The 18,197-nt window shown below is 48.0% G+C and overlaps 2 protein-coding genes across 2 annotated transcripts; both read left to right on the top strand.

The window, feature by feature from the left end:
- Positions 1–727: 727 nt before the first annotated feature.
- Positions 728–10,635, top strand: LOC135368903 (high-affinity choline transporter 1-like). Its single transcript, XM_064602456.1, has 10 exons — positions 728–967; positions 1,134–1,320; positions 2,128–2,235; positions 2,292–2,447; positions 2,934–3,082; positions 3,139–3,288; positions 3,348–3,477; positions 3,543–3,760; positions 4,330–4,620; positions 5,375–10,635. The coding sequence occupies exons 2-10, from the start codon at positions 1,143–1,145 to the stop codon at positions 5,696–5,698; spliced, it is 1,704 nt and encodes a 567-aa protein (XP_064458526.1). The 5' UTR covers positions 728–967; positions 1,134–1,142; the 3' UTR covers positions 5,699–10,635.
- Positions 10,636–10,786: 151 nt separating this feature from the next.
- LOC135369487 (neurotrophin 1-like) lies at positions 10,787–17,027 on the top strand. The gene is made up of 4 exons (XM_064603072.1): positions 10,787–10,864; positions 13,082–13,950; positions 16,094–16,393; positions 16,807–17,027. The coding sequence occupies exons 1-4, from the start codon at positions 10,790–10,792 to the stop codon at positions 16,994–16,996; spliced, it is 1,434 nt and encodes a 477-aa protein (XP_064459142.1). The 5' UTR covers positions 10,787–10,789; the 3' UTR covers positions 16,997–17,027.
- Positions 17,028–18,197: the final 1,170 nt, after the last annotated feature.

Here is an 18,197-nt window from a genome sequence, read left to right as displayed (position 1 = left end):
TTTTTTGTTTTGTATAACTGATTATTTAACCGCGTAATTATAATTTGTTTATTATTTTGTCGCGAGATGTCGTTTGATGTTTCCCCGAATTCATTCCACTGTTTCAGAATACTTCCACCGGCTGACAATTCGTTCTGGGTTGCCACTGATGCTCGTAAATCGTAAATTACCACGTAGACAGGAGGGTAGCTCCGAAGTTTGTCCCAAAATAACTCCGACTTTATTAGTGATTGCAATGCTTTTGAAGCGTAAGAGAAAAGCTAAAGCGTGCTGCGGAGAAATCGTCGGGTTCAGTGGCACTGTTCGTGGAACCTCGGAACAAGGCTCACGGAACCCCCTGGGTTCCGCGGAAACCCGGTTGAGAAACGCTGCTCTACGCGTTTCCTCCGGTGAGTGGAAGCGACAAGTCGTCGGTGTTTGCCGCGCGCTGGTGCAAGAATACGTGGCCGTCCGACAGCGTTCCAGATAAGGTACTTCGGAACCGTACGAAGATGACGCCGCAGCAGCGTTGAATCAAGTAAGTAGAGGAACCATTCACAAACAAACCACCAAACAAATTTCTCCCGACGAATGGAACAAAAGACACCATTCCCCGTAGGGGAGCTCCGATCGATGCTTGGCCGTGACAGCCGACTCAATGCGGCCGCCTGCTTTGCCAACGAATCTCTTAAGGGTTTCAAACTGGCGATGTCGGCGTGACGTCACGCGCCGACGTCACGCGCCGACGTCATACCGCTACCATTGGGCGCCCTCCAGGATCGATCCAGGCTGGTGGCGGCATGAAACCACGATACCATTTAGCGAACGACCTTTCGTAAGACCCGTGTGCCCCCCCCCGGTGGAGGTTTTTCATGGTCTCCCCAAGATATCGTCTGCGAAATTTTCCCTCGAAACGCACCAGCCTCCGCTGGGGAGACAGCTGCACCACAGGACTACACCGCCATCTTCTCAGCGCCCAGTAGATCAAGTAAGACAATCGCACTCCCAACCATTGGCCGCGAGAACCGCAATATGTAAACGAACGAGCGTCAAGGGAAACCAGACCTATAAGGGTTTTTCCCCGTTACGATAATTTGTTTGAGAGGGGAGAAGTGTGGCAAGCGGAGGTGAACGGTTCTGTCACGTTGACGCAGGTATAGGCAATGGCGGTGAACATCGCCGGTGTGCTGTCCGTGGTGGTCTTCTACATCATCATCCTGGTGGTGGGAATATGGGCCGGACGAAAGAGCAAGAAGACGGGCAGCGAACCCGGCGATGCCGACGAAGTGATGCTCGCCGGAAGGAATATCGGCGTCTTCGTCGGAATCTTCACGATGACAGGTAACGGAACGTTTCACTCTATATACGATGGGGATATCGTCCTTAGTTTGGAGGGAGAAAATTTACGGGAGCCTGAAGATTGTACGTACTAAATCGACTTGGATGTGAGGCGGTTTGAAACTTTTGGAGGAGAAGGTCGAACGAAGCCTGACTCACTTTTTTTTTAATTGAAATGAAATGAAATGAAATTATGACGAGTTGTCCCCGTTGTCTTCAGAGGTTGTCCAGTAACCTGACTTTTAATGAGGGATGTGTCCTACATATTAACGGCACGCCCCCTCAAGAGCTTATTATTTGTGTGATGTGAGGCAGCGCCATATTTTATCGAGCATTTTCGTCAAATGTCAGAGAGAATAAATAGCCTAGAATTGTCGTCGTTTAGCCAGTTCAACATTTTATATATTTTAATTCTAAAACCTCCCACTAAATTCTGTTAGATTTGTGCGACGATATTACGAGTAAACTCTGATTCTGTCCAAACGTAAGTGACAATATTAATGAGAGTAAAGGACAAAGGTGGCATTACAAGGCTCTCTCGAAATATGCCGTTCCAGTTATCCGTTGTACACTCCGTAAGATATTTTGATTGAATAAGTACAGCCCTGATCGACATTGCTGAAAAGGTTTCACTTTTCTAAAGACTCCCTCTACTAACGGTAACGGTGGAATCGTTGTTTCCTACCTTTCGTACTGAGCGGGGGAGGTGTACCATATGCGTCCTGGGGCGACTTCACGGGGAGCTTTACCTTTCCTGCCTGCTTGTTGACAACATTACCGCGCCTCACTAATGAAACTGCACGATTTCAGCTACGTGGGTCGGAGGAGGATATATTAATGGAACAGCAGAAGCAATCTACAGCAATGGCATCATCTGGTGCCAGGCCCCCGTGGGATACGCTCTTAGCTTGGTCCTCGGTACGTTCATTTCCATTGGTGCAATAGAAGTGTTCGAGTGCGTCGCTTTCACGCAGGCGGTTACTTTTTCGCCAACAAGATGCGCGCCGAGGGCTACGTCACCATGCTAGACCCCTTTCAGGACCTCTTTGGAGGTCGTATGGGCGGACTGCTCTTCATCCCGGCTCTCTGTGGGGAGGTCTTCTGGTCGGCCGCTATCTTGGCCGCACTTGGTCAGTTGCCGCACAATCCGTTTATTCACAAAAGCGACATTCCCCAGAATACTCCAGCGGAAGATGCGCGAAACATCATAGCTTAATTCCTGCTGTCACACGTGAGAGCGAGTGCTGAACGGAGTCTTTTCTTGCTCTTTTCACTATGGGGGATATCCTCTAGCTCCGCCACAAGGTAGCAGACGACAGGTCCGTAGCAGACGACAGGTCCGTAGCAGACGACAGGACCTATGGTGTCGTCTGCTATGTCGCCACCGCCGTAGCAGACGACTCAAGGTAGCAGACGACAGGTCCGTAGCAGACGACAGGACCGATGGTGCCGTCTGCTATGTCGCCGCCGTGCGAATGCTGAGCATTAGACACTGCGGAACGTGCGCCCCGTGAACTTTTTTTAAAAGATTTGTTTCCCCAGAATATTCCGTCGGGATGTCGCTCTTGTGAATACACTCAATGAGGCATGAGATATAACGTGTCCTTCACTACCAGGTGCCACTGTGGGTGTCATTATTGACATCGACACCAACACATCCATCATTGCTTCGGCGTGTATCGCCCTATTCTACACATTCTTTGGAGGCCTCTACTCCGTCGCATACACGGACGTTATACAGCTTTTCCTCATCTTCGTTGGGCTGGTAAGAGGAGTGGCGGGGGTCGTCAGTTCTGTCTGTAATGGCTGAGCATTGCGCAGTGGTTGTGCATACCATTCTGCATGATGAACGAATCAGTGGGCGCTCTGTCGTATCCCGACAACGACTGGGTGGGCAGCTTGGAACCCAGGTTCGTGGGCCAATACATAGACTTCGGACTTCTACTTATGCTGGGAGGGATCCCATGGCAGGTACGTGGACTATAGCTAAGGTGTCACCGCAAGCTGAACGACTATTGGAACGTCTGTAGGTGTACTTCCAACGGGTCCTCTCGTGCAAGACTGCCTTCAAAGCACAGTTGCTCTCCTATGTCGCAGCTGTCGGCTGTATCATCATGGCCATCCCAGCTATGATCATGGGTGCTGTCGCCAAAGCTACAAGTATGTATAGGCATGTCTAACCACGACTTTGTGCCCTACGGTTACGTATCGAATACGTGTTTCAGGATGGAATGAAACGGAATTCACGGGTCCCCTTCCACTGGATAAGGAGCACACTTCACTCGTGCTACCGATGGTGCTGCAGTTCCTCACTCCCGGTTTCGTGTCCTTCGTGGGACTGGGTGCGGTCTCGGCTGCCGTCATGTCGTCCTCGGACTCTTCCATACTCAGTGCAGCATCTATGTTTGCTCGGAATGTCTACAAACTTATCTTTCGGGAAAATGTAAGTACCGTCAATGCGCCACACACACACACACACACACACGTGACAGGAAGTGTGAAGCGACATGAATTATACAAAACAAAACACAGCTTGTCTTCAGACCACGACCTACTAGATTATAGCGATCATGTCATAGGCACCGCTTATTCCCAGCGCCGCATTTGGCGCTGTCATGGCGCCATTGTCATTGTCATGGCGCCACTCATCGGCCGGATTACTGCTTCCTCAATTTCTACAATGCTTTGTACTTCAGCTTTCCTTAATATTTTTGTACAAGCTGTGGATGTCCCACGAGATATACTTCTTCCTAAAGTTGATTATCATCATCATTCTACGCGTTTTCGTAGAAGCTGTCGCTGTCGTCTGCTACGGTAGTCGTACGTCCGCTTCTGCGCGTTCAAAATTCAAATTTCCATTGTCCAATCATAATGTACATCTCGCGGGCCGATGTGTAGCGCTCCTAGCGGATCTTGCGGACGGGCTCCTCATATGGATTGCCGATTATGACATGGTCGTTATAATCTAGTAAGGTCGTGCTTCAGACGTAAACTGCAGCCATATCTTTCCAGGCCTCAGAAAAAGAAGTCATCTGGGTAATGCGAGTGGCCATCCTGTTCGTGGGGGCTATGGCAACGGCCATGGCTTTGACCGTGAAATCTATCTACGGGCTGTGGTACCTGTCCTCGGACCTGGTGTACGTGATCCTCTTCCCGCAGCTCGTCTGCGTCGTCTATTTCAAGCGCTATTGCAATACGTACGGGTCACTGGGAGCCTACATCATAGGCTTCCTTCTTCGAGGACTCGGCGGCGAAGACATCATCGGCCTCCCTGCTGTCATCAAGTACCCTTTCTACGACGAGGTACGATAAGGGATTACTCGTAGTTCCTAAGATGATACTACCATCAGTTGACTCATTATCGCGAGAGATACTGTACCTACACTGTTAAAACAGAGCTTCACCACATAACACGGTCATAGCCAACCATCATTCCGAAGGAAATCATTCTGTGTATTGATTTGTTGAAAATGGGAGGAGGCGCCTATCAGGGACACATTATCTTGTCCCAGATAGGCGCCTCCCCCCTGTTTTGAACAAACCAAGACACGGAATGATATTATTCGGAATGATGGTTGGCTAGGAGCGTGCTCTGTGGTGAAGTTCTGTTTTAACAGTGTACACTCTTAAAAATGAACTTCACCGCATGGCACGCTCATGGCCAACCATAATCTCGAATGATATCGTTATCTGCCCCGATTTGTTGAAAACGGGAGGCGTACGCCATTTTTGTGACAATTATGAACAGCATAAGTGTCACAAAAAAGGCGTACGCCTCCTGTTTTCAGCAAATCAGGGCAGATAACGATATCATTCCAGATTATGGTTGGCTAGGAGCCTGCTATGCGGTGAAGTTCATTTTTAAGAGTGTAGACGCTCCGATAAAAGTCCACGTGAGCAAGATGCTGCCTGAGTGCTACAGTTCGGATGTTTGTGTATGACGTAGCACATTCCAACGAACTTTCCTTGTGTCTTGAAAAACATTGTGTCTTATTAAACGTCTTTAGTCGCTAGTGTACCACTTATGATTTTCAAGCATTGATTGTACATCATGCAGGTGGACGGGCAGCTCTTTCCCTTTCGCACTCTGGCGATGGTGACGAGCATGATAAGCCTCCTGGCCGTCTCGACGCTCTTCAGAACTCTCTTCGAGTCAGGGAAGATTCCCGCCCGCTTCGACGTGTTCCACTGCATCGTCAACATCCCCGAAGACATCATCAAGGTCCAGGAGCCTCACGAAGGGGAGATGACGGTTCTCAACGCCTCAGTCTCCAAGTCTTACCAGACGGAGATGAACGGTCGGGTGAATCCCGCCCTCAACTTACAACCCGAGGAGGACATGCAGGGTATGCAGCCCACTGCGGATTCTACCACATTGTAAGGCAATCCTAAGCGAAGCGTCTTTGACCCATTCTCGCTTGCGCTCAATCCGTCAGAATTTGGACCGGGTGTGGTAACAGTTGTACTTATTCGTGTGTGTGTGTCTTTTTTTTTCTTTTCTGGTTCGTCATTCCAACGACTTCGCGTTGAATTGCCGAAAAAGTTGCTTCTTGACTCATAAGCAGAACTCGGTCTTTTGGTGGTGTGAACGCACCTGCAAGGGCAGTGGCGTATCTAGGGTGTGGCAGGTGTGGACAGGTGCCATGGGCGCCAGGTGAACAGGGGCGCCATTATGTGGTCGGGTGTGAATGTGCCAGGTCGGGCACTCAACCTGGCACATTCATAAATGATCTAAAGCACCCGCTATTAGAGAGGTTGTAGTGTGAAACCTAGTGCGGACCACACGAAAACGCATCCCCAAGGACATCGTGTTAACCATGTTGCCATGGGCGCAGGCAGCTCTAGGTACGCCACTGTGCAAGGGACACAAGTATGTCTCTTGAATCCAGTTATTCTTTCTTGAGGACCACGGCAAAAGGCTTAGAGCCTTCAGGCTGTCCTGTCACGACGCTGCGATGTTTTTTTTAAACCGGATCATCTATCTCTTTGTTAGACCAAATTTTCAAAAAGAAAAGAGTCTATGGTACTGTTCTATGGTATAGAGTCTATGGTACTACGTCTATGCAGCTCATCAGGGTTAACAGCACACCACAAATAACTTGGGCTGAACCAACCAGGGTAGATGCAGAGAACTGTGTCCGGTTGCGCACGGACGAGAATGGGTTGAAGCGCTTTGTGTGCGGGAAGAAGACTTCCGCGAGACAATCAACCTCAACAGTGCCACAGGCGTCTTATTTTTTGGCAGAAGACTCGTTGTTGCGTCGCGTTTTATGGTATCGCTGTTGTGTGTTCACTACTGTAACGCTGTCAGAGGCATTTTAAAGGGGCATCATACCCTGCAGTTATATACGCCACGCTGTGCTCAGTCGCTATCATGTAACGGTTTACAGCCAGGCTGCAAGAAGCATTTCAGTACGGTTCACGTCCACGGAGTGCAGAATTTCTGTTGGACGTACTACGAGACCCATAGAAATCTTATTTCTAAGACATCGTCCAAAGGCGCAAGAACGGGGGTAACGGCAATCTGATAATAGACCTCTACCCGAGAAACGTGATCACGATGTTGGTAGACAGACTGAAACCGAATCAAATCGGAAGGGGAGGGCTGGGTTTCACGAATGCGGGCACTTGTTCGCTGCCTCCTATTGAAAGAAAAGTAGGACCGAAGGTCGCGTCCCTTTCATGGATCATTGTAATCCCCTCAAGACCGCGGATTTCGGGCGCGACCTTGTTCGCCCACTATAGCTTTGAGCGTAGTTCAAGTCTACCAAATTGGTGGCGCTGTCGAACACTATGACGTCATTTGCTTACAGACACGGAGGAGGTCTATTCGTTGCTTTACTTCGCGAGACAACACGATGGTAATGCAGTGGTGCCCTTTTAGAATGTCTCACTGTTACGATGCAATGGAATCAGCATTGCTACTGCGAACATGTAGAAACATCGCCCTGCGTCATTCGCAGTGGCTGGCGCATAGCTGAGCCGCACAAATCGGTACACGTTCTCAACACCATCATGACTAACCTCGAAGTCCGACGACTAACCAGACTCCTCGACTAAGAGCTACAATAGCCTCTATGCAACTAAACTCGAGGCTTCCATGCTTTAAATAGGTGGCATAGTCGCGAAGCGAGCAAAATATGCTTGAAATGAAAGGCATAGAGCTTACTGTTTGAAGCCACCATAGCAGAAGGCATCCACTCCTATAGGGGATGAACTGCCACTAGGACCAGCACATAGGTTTCGGTTTTCATTCGCTGTCACGCTCCTAGAGGTTGTACGGAAGTGGTAGGTGTTTTCAAATCATTGTCCTGCAAGGTTTTTGTTGCGTAGATTTGTAAGAGCATTTTTCGGGCCAATGTTGCTTGATTAGACCAGTGTTTCCCAAACTTTTGGCGGTGACGGACCCCCGGAAGCGATGAGAACCAATTCACGGAACCCCGACCCCCTCCACACACACACACCGTCACAGCCAGTGCATAACCAGCAACCTCGTCAGCTGCTGCGTGCTTTCCATACAGCTTCAGAAATGATTCCGGACTGGTTTCTTCTTCTTGTTTGTACGTGTATGACGCGGACAAACGTGCATTGCAGGACTTTTCAATCAGAAAGTAGAAGCAAGCTGTTGAAGCATGCTTGTAGCAATTTTGGAAGTTCTGGGTGTTTGGAAACCGGGCAGCATGTACGAGCGCGTGTTTGTGGGGACGAAAATCCTCACTGAAATGTGAGAGGCGGTCGCGGACCCCCACGGACACTCTCGCGGACCCCCAGGGGTCCGCGGACCACACTTTGGGAAACACTGGATTAGACTATGTATTGCTACCTGGAGGATGGGACTAGACGCTATGATTTTATCGTTGTCCGAACACTAGGAACGTTGTAACTTATACATATCTGCATACATATTGTACGAGCGCAAATAGGAGAAGTCGGATTTTGGGAATACGAACCCAACGGTGACCGGAATAAGAGGCAGAACACTCCGGAGATGCGCCAGCCATTGCGGCTGACAGAGCCATGGGCGGCCAATAGACTACTCATAAGGTATCAGTCTATGGTAAAAGAAAAAAACCAGACGAATTGTGCAGCTTGTATAGGACAGCGTTCGTCGTGCACATTTCCAGTGTTCGTAGAGTGTGCGACGCCATGTTAGATGTGTCTCTTCATATTCTAGTCAGTATTTACGACCGTGTGACAATCAATAATCGCGATAAGTGGCGATAACTCGTAGGTTTTTCTCATTGTGGATGCACAAGAGGACGCGTCTCATAGGTATTTACAGAAATATTAGCGAATGACAATCATGCATTTTTTCCGCCAGGAAAAACCCGTTATTTTTTAACAGTGTTGTGAAGTTGTTGATATTTATTCGTGTTGTACAATGGTCATATCACCGTTTGCGGATGAACGAAGGCAAGTGCAATTACCTGCATTTCTTCCCCCAACTCACGCGACAATCGATTAGAGAGCGACCACGTAGATTCGGACAAAACTTCGGGACGGTTGCACGTTGGAAACGTTGTTATAACCCTTGTAACACGGGGAGTCTTCAATGGCAATTGAAACCAACGGTCATTGCATTGAACATGCGCGTGGCGCCACCTACCGCAAGACGTGTCCATCTGTCAAGGTCCATTGGATTCAATGGTGCTTGAGAAGGTGACACCTTACACGCTCGGTGGCGCTACGCGCGGGTTCAATGCAGAGCCGCTTATGGGAAGAGTATGGACATTCTTTGATCTTTTACTGCCCGGAAATGGGGTCATCGCCCCGCCCACTTGGACGGAATGAAATGCTGTTTCAATGGCCATTGTTTTCAATAATCATTGAAGATTGCCTGTGTAGCAGGGGTATTACATTTCTCTAAAATCGTAGTTGTTTGGATCGTTCCTGGAGCCCCTATGGGCACTGAAGGGCCGGGGTCGCGGTGCTCACCAACAACCTACCAATAAATAAATACAGGCGAATACTACGCTTCTTGACAAGGACGCAGACCTCTGCAATAACGTTTAATGTACAGTTCAGGAGTCACTGAGACATGGACAGAACACGGAAGGACACGGTCTAAGGACGCCGCGTTCTGTCGGTGTCTCGGTGACTCCTGGCCTGGAGACAAGACGCGCTTGTACCACTAAGCCCAAACCCCGTGCGATAGAGACGGTTCTGCCACACTTTTGTTAGGTGCTGGTAGTCAAGTTGGAACGCTTTAGTGTTAATGAGCCTCTCTAGCTCACCTGCACTTGTCTGTGGCAGTTTGGAGATATACGAGGCAGCAGATCGAGAAGGTAGCAAGTCCCTGGCTGTCGCGAGAATAGTGGGCAAACCGATGGCTGTTGGTCGGAAGTCAGCTATGCGGTGAAGTTATGTGAAGTTTTTAGAGTTAAAGTGACTGTCGCGTCCAGAAACCCATCTATGAAACGGATACCAGCATGTTTGGCACCGGCTTGGCACTAACCACATAGGTGATAATATTAATGAGATAATATAATAATAGCTTTTTAGATAATAATATTGAGAGAATATTCATGAGATAATTAAAATAAGATTTTTTTTTTCGTCCGAGAAATGCTTAGATGTTAAGTAAACTAATTTTAAACGTCAGCGCTGCTTCCGCACCTGCGGAGGCTCCTGCGACAACGAGATCAGCGTGACGTCACTTCCTAAGAGGAGGAGGAGAGAGGGAGGCGCTCCTGTCATGTATTCCATCAAATCAACTGGAACGTCCCTTTAAGGCTGTAATGATAGTGTAAAAAGCGGGGTGACGATGGGGTAGGGGTGACGTAAGCGATCACGTTGGTGCACGATGTTCATCGCACTTTCAGGGACACCAGTTCACCTTGATCACAACGCGGCCTTCTGTACATTGAGAAACCATCACAAAATGTCCATGTCCGGCTTTCGTGTCCCGATAATGTCCCAATCTGACGTTGAAATCCATTACGTTCGTAGAGTGCAGCGTTAGCAACACGGCGTGGATGACCAGCCATGACTGAAACGTAGACATTGTGTCGATCGAGCCCGCAGTATAGTCGACTTGATTTCCTTCGTGCAACCGGTCCGAAGATCCTAAAGTAACTGCTCAACGAGACAAATGACAATCATTTTAAGAACAAAGCAAGTTCTCCCCCCTCTGATGAGTTGTGGTACCCGACAATCCCCGGAGCATCGCATACTATATGTTTCGGGACCTGGAGCAATATATACTTATACACGTGTATTACTGCACTTTCCGCGAGTTGTCCACGAAGAGGTTGTTATCCTGTTTGGCTGTTGCGCGGATAACTTATAGATGTTCAACAATAAATGAAATTGATCAAGTTTCTGTCCTCTTATTCCATCAACACTGTGCATCTGAAGCCCCGCGGGCTGCACAAACACGCTGCAAAGAGTACGGACACTTCATTACAAACCGTCAACATATTCAGCGTGAAAGTAATGGGTGAGAGACGATCATGAAACGGGCCACTGATGCATGGACTCTCGCTATAGCGGAACGCAGTGTAATCCCGGACGTCGTCCAAGCATGTTCCTGCCGATGGCATTACAGGTACGCTTGTTCGTCATTCCTTGCCTTCCACTCTATAATGTCCTCCCGTATACCCATCGTACACAGTGGCTGTTCAATCTGAGCTATAGAACTGTCATCCTAGAGGTTATCATACAATAATTGGGGGTAGATTAACCCGTATAGGTCTATAGGGTGAGTCTGCCTATACATTGGTGTGGCTATACGTGCTGCAGGGTATAGGACTGCGGATAACTTCGACCACCTGGGACTCCGCCAACAAAATCACCAGAAAGGTTGTGGTATATCCGTAACTTTTGGGATGTCAGGAACATGTGTACGAAATATCTCGTTCCAAAATTGCGCAGATTGTATTCGAACAAATTTATTAGGAAGGGAGCGCTTCGCCTCTGTGAACCGCCAGGGCACTGAAAGCAACGCACTGCTGACATCATACCAGCATCCGGCAAGGGAGACTGTAGGTTTCGAAGCAGACGACAATGCTGGGTGACGTCACGGTATCCTCCTCCGGGCGAACCGCTGTATAGTATGGAACTCTGTTTTCTGATCTTCGCATTTCGGTTTCGGTTTGCTATTTTCATCATTTATGAATTGGTTACTCCCACAAAACGAATGCTAATGTTGTATTCGGTATGGAGGGAGTGATTCGTGTTCCGTATGATGCACACGTTTTTTTTTTTGTTTCTTTTTTTTTTTTTGAATCCTTAAAAAGTGTCCCTTTAACGTGCGCTAGAAATCTCCGACACAGGATGCTGGAAGGACGTCAGTGCGGTGTTCGTCACTCACAGTCACTACGGTATGGTATAGGTCTAGAGGTGTGATTCTATCGTCGAGGTTGTCAGGTGACGTGCTCCAGTAAGGCTTCAAGAACGGCCGTAACAAGCATGAATAGACCTCTCCCTGTTTGTAAACAAATGACGTCATAGTGTTCGACAGCGCCACCAATTTGGTAGAGTTGAACTACGCTCGAAGCTAGGGGCGAATAAGGTCGCGCCCGCTCAGTCCTATTTATTTTTCAATGGGAGGCAGCGAACAAGTGCCCATTCGTGGAACCCAGCCCTCCCCTTCAGATTTGTTTCGGTTTCAGTCTATCTACCAACGTCATGATGACGTTTCTCGGGTAGATGTCCATTAGCCTTGAGGTTTGGATCTCACCAGTCTTCACTTCAGACCGTTTCCTTGATGCACGGTTACTAATAATCGATACTGTGTGTTGTAGCCAGGGGCGGGTCCAGACCCCTCATTTTTTTTTGGGGGGGGTTCTTTGTCAAGCGCGTAGTGAGGGAGGGGAGAGAGGGAAATCCAATGTATAAACTGACGTTTTTGGAGGCCAATCGTCCCACCCCCCTGAATCCACCACTGGTTGGAGCCTTATACAACGAACAAGTACATAACACTACCAGGAACAGCAACTATGCAGATCTTATCGGCCCTGATATTTGACCAGAGAGCGGAGCGTATACACCCCTTTTATGACAAGGAACAGATATGAGATGAGATAAAACGACTCGGGAGTACAATTTACAACGGATAAAGATGACACTCCGAATGTCAGCCGGCCACGAATGTTTTTTTTTCTTTCTTTTCGGTGAAGACACCGTGGCAAGGTGCACCTGACTCAAAGCAAGCAGCACAGACTTTTATCCACAGAACGCGAATAAAGAGAGAGGGCGTGAGACCCTAGAGGATGAGAGAAGGAAGTCACACCGTTTGCGCGCTCCGCTAGAAGGGGTGTTACAAAAACTGGCTATCCCAAAACATTTTTCGGGTCGGATATGCTCGCATGCTTTCCTTTCCAAACCAAAATGTCGCATCGGCCAACGTTTCTAGAAATAGTGTATCTTTTTTTTATTTACACGGCGTCTATACCAAATGTATAACCCTCAGGCAGTTCTGGATGAGGCGTCGCGAAATGGATTTGAGCTTCAAGGAAAGGCTGGCGGGAAGCCTCCTACGAGCGATAGTTCCCCCCGCGGGCTTCTCGCCTTAATCGAATTAAATTATTTGGCGGGCTTCTCCATTTCGTCGCTCTTTGTGAGCGTAGGTTTTCTTCGTATGTCTGGAAAAGGAACTCCCCATTCTGCGAAAAAGATAACACAAAGTCATTTGACACGCACAAATAGCATATTGAAAAGTACGATTTACGTGGCAATGTATATATAACGATGCCACATATTTCGTCATCCCAACCCGCCAATGACACATAAAACATGCACGCTCTTCTTGTCCTATTCGCAGTGCTGGTTGGCTGTAAACCTCTGTGTCTCTGCGTACGAGTCGAGGAGTATTTTCCAACAGCGTTCCCTAGAGGGCCACAACACATCGACGCGTTTTCACAACCTGAACAGCTACTCTCAAGACGACAATACCCTCTTCAAGACGTCTAAACCGGACCATGCTAGGAAGGCGGACACTGTCCCTGAGACCGTGGGTCCACGGGAAAGTGGCAACGGAGGGCGTCTTGATGATTCCCGGCAGGGTCGGGAGCCGACGCTACATTTGAACAATAGTCTGTCGTCCTTTCCAACATCGAGGAAGAATAAGCCTGGAAAACCTCCACTCATTCCACTAACCCACATGCATCGACTGGATGGACGTCCTGGGATGTACGGTCACCCGGTGACACTTACGCGCATGATGGTCCGCGGGTCGTCCGCAAGACATCCGAGCGGGTACATACGTTTCGTTCCCGGCTACATGACGGTAGCAGGAGGACGACGCGGAAGGACGAACCTGGTGCACCCTCCCTACTCAGGTCGAGCCTCAAGACAGCGTCCAAGTACGAATGAGAAGCACAAAGAATCGTACGTTTTTGGAAGGCTTCGTTATGTGCCCGTTGCTGGCGGCTTGTCCTACCCCGTTGGCTTCATACCCAGTCAGGCCGTTTTGTTTAAGAATGGAAGGGCGGTTCCTGTGAAACATGAGCCTCGGAAGGAATACTCCAGGATCGACGCCAGGATCGGAGACATGAATCGCGAGACTCTTTCCTCTCGGGTTCACTCGCGACATCACCACAGCCTTCATTACCGGTACAGGACCGACGTTCCACCGACCTGCGCCATCCGTACAAACACTACGTACTGTCTTCGGGACGACGAATATCCAGAGTAAGTGCATATACGACGGCACTGAATCGTTTGGTTGCGGCACAACGCCAACGGAAACAAAGCAACTTTGTCCTTGTACCTTTGTTGCCATCCAGGCAGATTTTGTGCCCGTTACTCCAAAGAAGTAGTTGTTTATAACGTTACCGTTACTCTTCGAGCAAAAGTAATTGGTTACCGTTACAAATTACTCGACTCGAAACGTAATTGAGTAACGAGTATAAAAGTAACGCGTTACTCGGGCCGTTACTTTCAATTCATGCAAAAAATTCCACCCGTGTGTGCTTCAAAAAGCAAAGAAATACCCAAACTTCCAAGTGATTGGGATAGCTGAAATAGTGCGAAAGACCCGCGCGAGAGAAGTAGCAACAATATTTTTCCCCGCTTACTATATACAGTAGAATAGCCCAACAAAGACACAGTAAATTTCTCACAGAGCATTGTTACTTTGAGTCAGATTCTACTTCAAAAGTAATTGATTACTCAAAATTGTAATCGAATTACTCGAACAATTACTCGTTTAAAAATGTAATTGATTACTCGAAAAATTACTAAAAAAGTAACTCTATTACGAGTAACGAAATTACTTGTAAGGCGTTACGTACAAGTCTGCACCCCGGGTTATAATGAAGGATGTAACGTTGACCGGATTTTGTGCTTGAAGTTAGTTCCCGGAATGACAGTTTGCAGACGACAGGAGCATGCTTATCAATCGGTTCCCTTTCAAACACAGCGCATAAAGTGCGAACAAAAACAGTTTCGTTAAGTCATATATAGGTTTATGACACGAAAGCCAAGTTGCAACGAAGTCTTGCCGAAGATATCTGCATCCGACATGAAGACAATTTAAGCCATCTGCATAAGGTACGATTAAACTTCTAACCCGTATCGGGCGTCCAAAAGTAAACGATGCAGCGTTCTGGTGAAGGCAGATCGGAACCTCAGGCAAGCCGCCGATATTTCCAACAGGGACTGTTCTTTTACGGGATTCCGTGGAAGAACTTTGTTCCAAAGTGGAACAGTTAAATCAGAGTTCTTGCACTGGGTCCAGTAGAGGACCAGTCCCTGTTTGAGACATCGGCGGCTCCGGAACCAATAAGCCTTTTGCTGGACCCACATATAAGGCGTGATTACTGCGAATAGCATGACCGCCTATAAGTAAAAAAACTGTGACAGCTGTTCAACTGTGTACCGGACTCGAGATTACAAGCCTGAACCGAGCATGATTCATACCGCCCTTTTGTATTTTCTATCCCACCCCCTTTCGAGCAGTCAGAATAAGAGAAGCGAGACGATTCTCCATGGTTGACTGAACGCGCTTCCGGGATGTCGCGTTTTGAATGACAGTCGATGTCGATGAATCGTGGCTGCCAGTAGAGACATTGTCCATACGCGCGTTGCTCCACACATCAGCGCCCACCAGCGCAAGGTACATGCTTTCTTTTCTTCTCTCTTGATACGATTGCAAGAAAAGAACTGGTCTTTAAAGTAGCACAGAAGTCATTTTTAACACCCAGTTTTCTTCCTATAAAACTGTTAAGTTTGCCAGTAAGATGCACCATGCGAAGTAATTTACACCACAGAGTCGTAATTATCGCAGAAATTGAATTTAAAATACGCCGCAAAAAGCGATCGTGCGCAACGGTGGTGAAGAGCAGTGCCAGCCTGTGATCTGCCTGGAACCTCGCGCTGACGCTATAAGGAGAACGCTCGCTGATTGGCCTAGAGAAATGTTGTCTGCTACTCCGCTGTCGTCTGCTACTCGGCTGTTCGGGGTTCTGATAAAGCCTTTCTCCTTCTTCGGTAATGCTTCGGCCGCTCCTTCTATCCCCAATTCTCCGGGAAAACTGGCAAAACAGGTTCACGGCGGCAAAGGAACAATGCGCTGACCCCCACTGACCAGCAAACCAGAACGAGTCTTCTTATGCCGTCATCGGTGACGTGCCATCATACCTCCTCATCCTCGTTATAGCTGGAGTGGCGAGTTAAGGGTGAAGGCGCGGAGCTATGTTTATGTGAGTTTTTTTTCTGGGAAACAAATTGTACACATCAATACCTTTCGCGCTATTCGGTATAATGACACACACACTTTAATCAGATGTCTTAATCTGAAATTTTTTTGGATGGCCCTCTGTACTCCTTTAAGCCATCACTTTGCAGACCCCAGGAGTGATACAACATTTTTTTCCAGCGTTGCCCTCCACCATGCAGTGGACACAGAAGACATACGTCGCTTCCTCGCTCCCACTGCGTACTCTATGCAATACCAGAAACAATATGGTCATCAGCTCCCTGGTGGACGATCGGTGTGCTCAGCGACGGTGCACTGGGCTCGGCCCCTGAGAGCTCGAAGCGTCAATGGACACTGGAAGGTCGTTCTCAACATCAATGACCCGCACCGAACGACGCACAAGCTGCATCAGGTTGTCGTCACGGAAGTATGCTTGTAAGGACTTATTTCTTTCTTGCTTGGGGATGCGGATTGAATGCAAGCGCTCCGAACTCAGTGTAACGCGGAAGAAACAGCGATATCCATATTTTGTATATGGTTGGTACGTCAGACAGGAAACAGAACACGAAGTAGGGAAGACCAAGACAGATTAGACTAGAGGACTTCTTGTTCCGTCTTCTCAGACCTCAGTCTCAACGAAATGCAACCACGTTCCAACCTACACCAGCCCGCCCCCTTATACGAATATCGAGCTTAAAGGAACGTTTTTTCTTAAAGGAACGTTTTTGTTATTCTGTCTGTTAGTTGTAGACATTAGCGACGTTTCCGTGAGGGATTGTGATACCATTTGCTGCCTGCAGTTGACAACATTACTCTATCCTTTACCTTCTATCCCTTGTTTTGCGGAGGAACCCTGGAGAGCCTTGCAGTTGGCGGAGGTCCCGGTGCGTCCAGAAGTACGGCAGTCACAAGTTAGTGGTCTGGAGCAGAGAGGACGGTGTGCACGTGGACGACTTTCGCTTCCCGGTCGCCTGTTCCTGTTTCCTCCAGGAGGGATATCGGCAAAACCACTCGAGGTCACTCAGCAACCACCTATAATAGAATATTTTAATAAATATATTACTCGCCACTCTCGTGTGGTACGCATCTGCTTATCAGAGGTTATAGTTATAGGGCTCCGTGTTTTCGGACTTACCCGAAAAAAAAAAAAAAAACAACAAGGAAAAAGGAAAAATCCGTCAAAACGTACGCCAGTAAAATTTTACAATTTTTTTCTGTGAATCGTGCTGCCTTCAAAGCCGACAAAGGAAACACAGGTGGCATACAAGTTGTCTTCATGAAAGGGCAGCTTGACGTTGCAACACCGACAGCATGAATGGACACGAGCGAAAGCTCCCTATCGATAATGTATAGAGGAACACAAGGATTCCGAGGTGTTCATGTTGTCAGGCGATCCTGGCATAGATGTCGTTGTCTGCAAGTTCCACAGCATAACAGTGAGCTTTCTTTTCTTTTTTTTTTTCCGGGGGGGGGGGGGACTTCTCATTCTTTTTGTGAATGTGTCGTTGGACAGTTGTAGCTTTTTCTCCGAACTTCTAATCTTAAGAGAGATACGACAAATAAAAGACGAAAAACTCCGAATCCTCGGAACATGCAAAAAGAAAAAAGAAAAAAAGAAACACTCCGAAAACCTGGGACCCTAGAACTTGGTGGAAAGGAAGCGGCTGTGAAGACACGTGCAGGAAAACGAGACAATGGACTCGACGAAATTAACTTTTGTATTTCTCTTTGCGTGCATTTTCTGGCTGTGGTAAATTCAATGTTGTCATACTCCGCTACAATATATTACATCGACGATTTGCAGACGCGCTTGAGAGGGCGAAAACATGGATATCAACCGATGTCAATTAACCGTGTGGCTCTGCGGAGATACTTTCATCGAGCTGAGGTTGTCGTCCTTTCGTTTCACTGATGGCACAGCGCGACAGAGCAGAACGCAGTGTGGCTTTTGGGGAAGGAATTACTACGAAACACTGCGTCGGGTCGTCACGAAGACAAATTAAACGCCCTAAACGGGAGTATACATATCCTCTGTGAAGAAATAAATAACTATATGATGAGATGTACACTGGAAAAGAAAAGCATAAAGACAAGACACAAAGCGGGTTTCTGCTACTCGTTAGCAATGTGCACTATTCTGGCTGGGTAAGCAATATTTTTTTGTTTTTTGTTCTTGGGTGATGTCACTCTCCAAGTAGGCCAAAAGAAATCCTCGAAATGTGTGCTTCCTTCGAGTGGC

This window comes from Ornithodoros turicata, chromosome 9 (assembly GCF_037126465.1).
Source record: "Ornithodoros turicata isolate Travis chromosome 9, ASM3712646v1, whole genome shotgun sequence".
Lineage (NCBI taxonomy): Eukaryota > Metazoa > Arthropoda > Arachnida > Ixodida > Argasidae > Ornithodoros > Ornithodoros turicata.
The sequence above is the reverse complement of the archived record's forward strand: the minus strand, read 5'-3'. Positions and strand labels throughout refer to the sequence as shown.

Excerpts from the sequence above, each read along its gene's own strand:
- LOC135368903 (XM_064602456.1), top strand. The coding sequence starts at position 1,143 with ATGGCGGTGAACATCGCCGGTGTGCTGTCCGTGGTGGTCTTCTACATC. Across the intron at positions 3,289-3,347 it reads TGGGAGGGATCCCATGGCAG|GTGTACTTCCAACGGGTCCT; the intron begins GTACGTGGACTA and ends GAACGTCTGTAG. Across the intron at positions 3,761-4,329 it reads AACTTATCTTTCGGGAAAAT|GCCTCAGAAAAAGAAGTCAT; the intron begins GTAAGTACCGTC and ends ATATCTTTCCAG.
- LOC135369487 (XM_064603072.1), top strand. The coding sequence starts at position 10,790 with ATGGACTCTCGCTATAGCGGAACGCAGTGTAATCCCGGACGTCGTCCA. Across the intron at positions 10,865-13,081 it reads TCCTGCCGATGGCATTACAG|TGCTGGTTGGCTGTAAACCT; the intron begins GTACGCTTGTTC and ends TCCTATTCGCAG. Across the intron at positions 13,951-16,093 it reads CGGGACGACGAATATCCAGA|CCATCACTTTGCAGACCCCA; the intron begins GTAAGTGCATAT and ends TACTCCTTTAAG.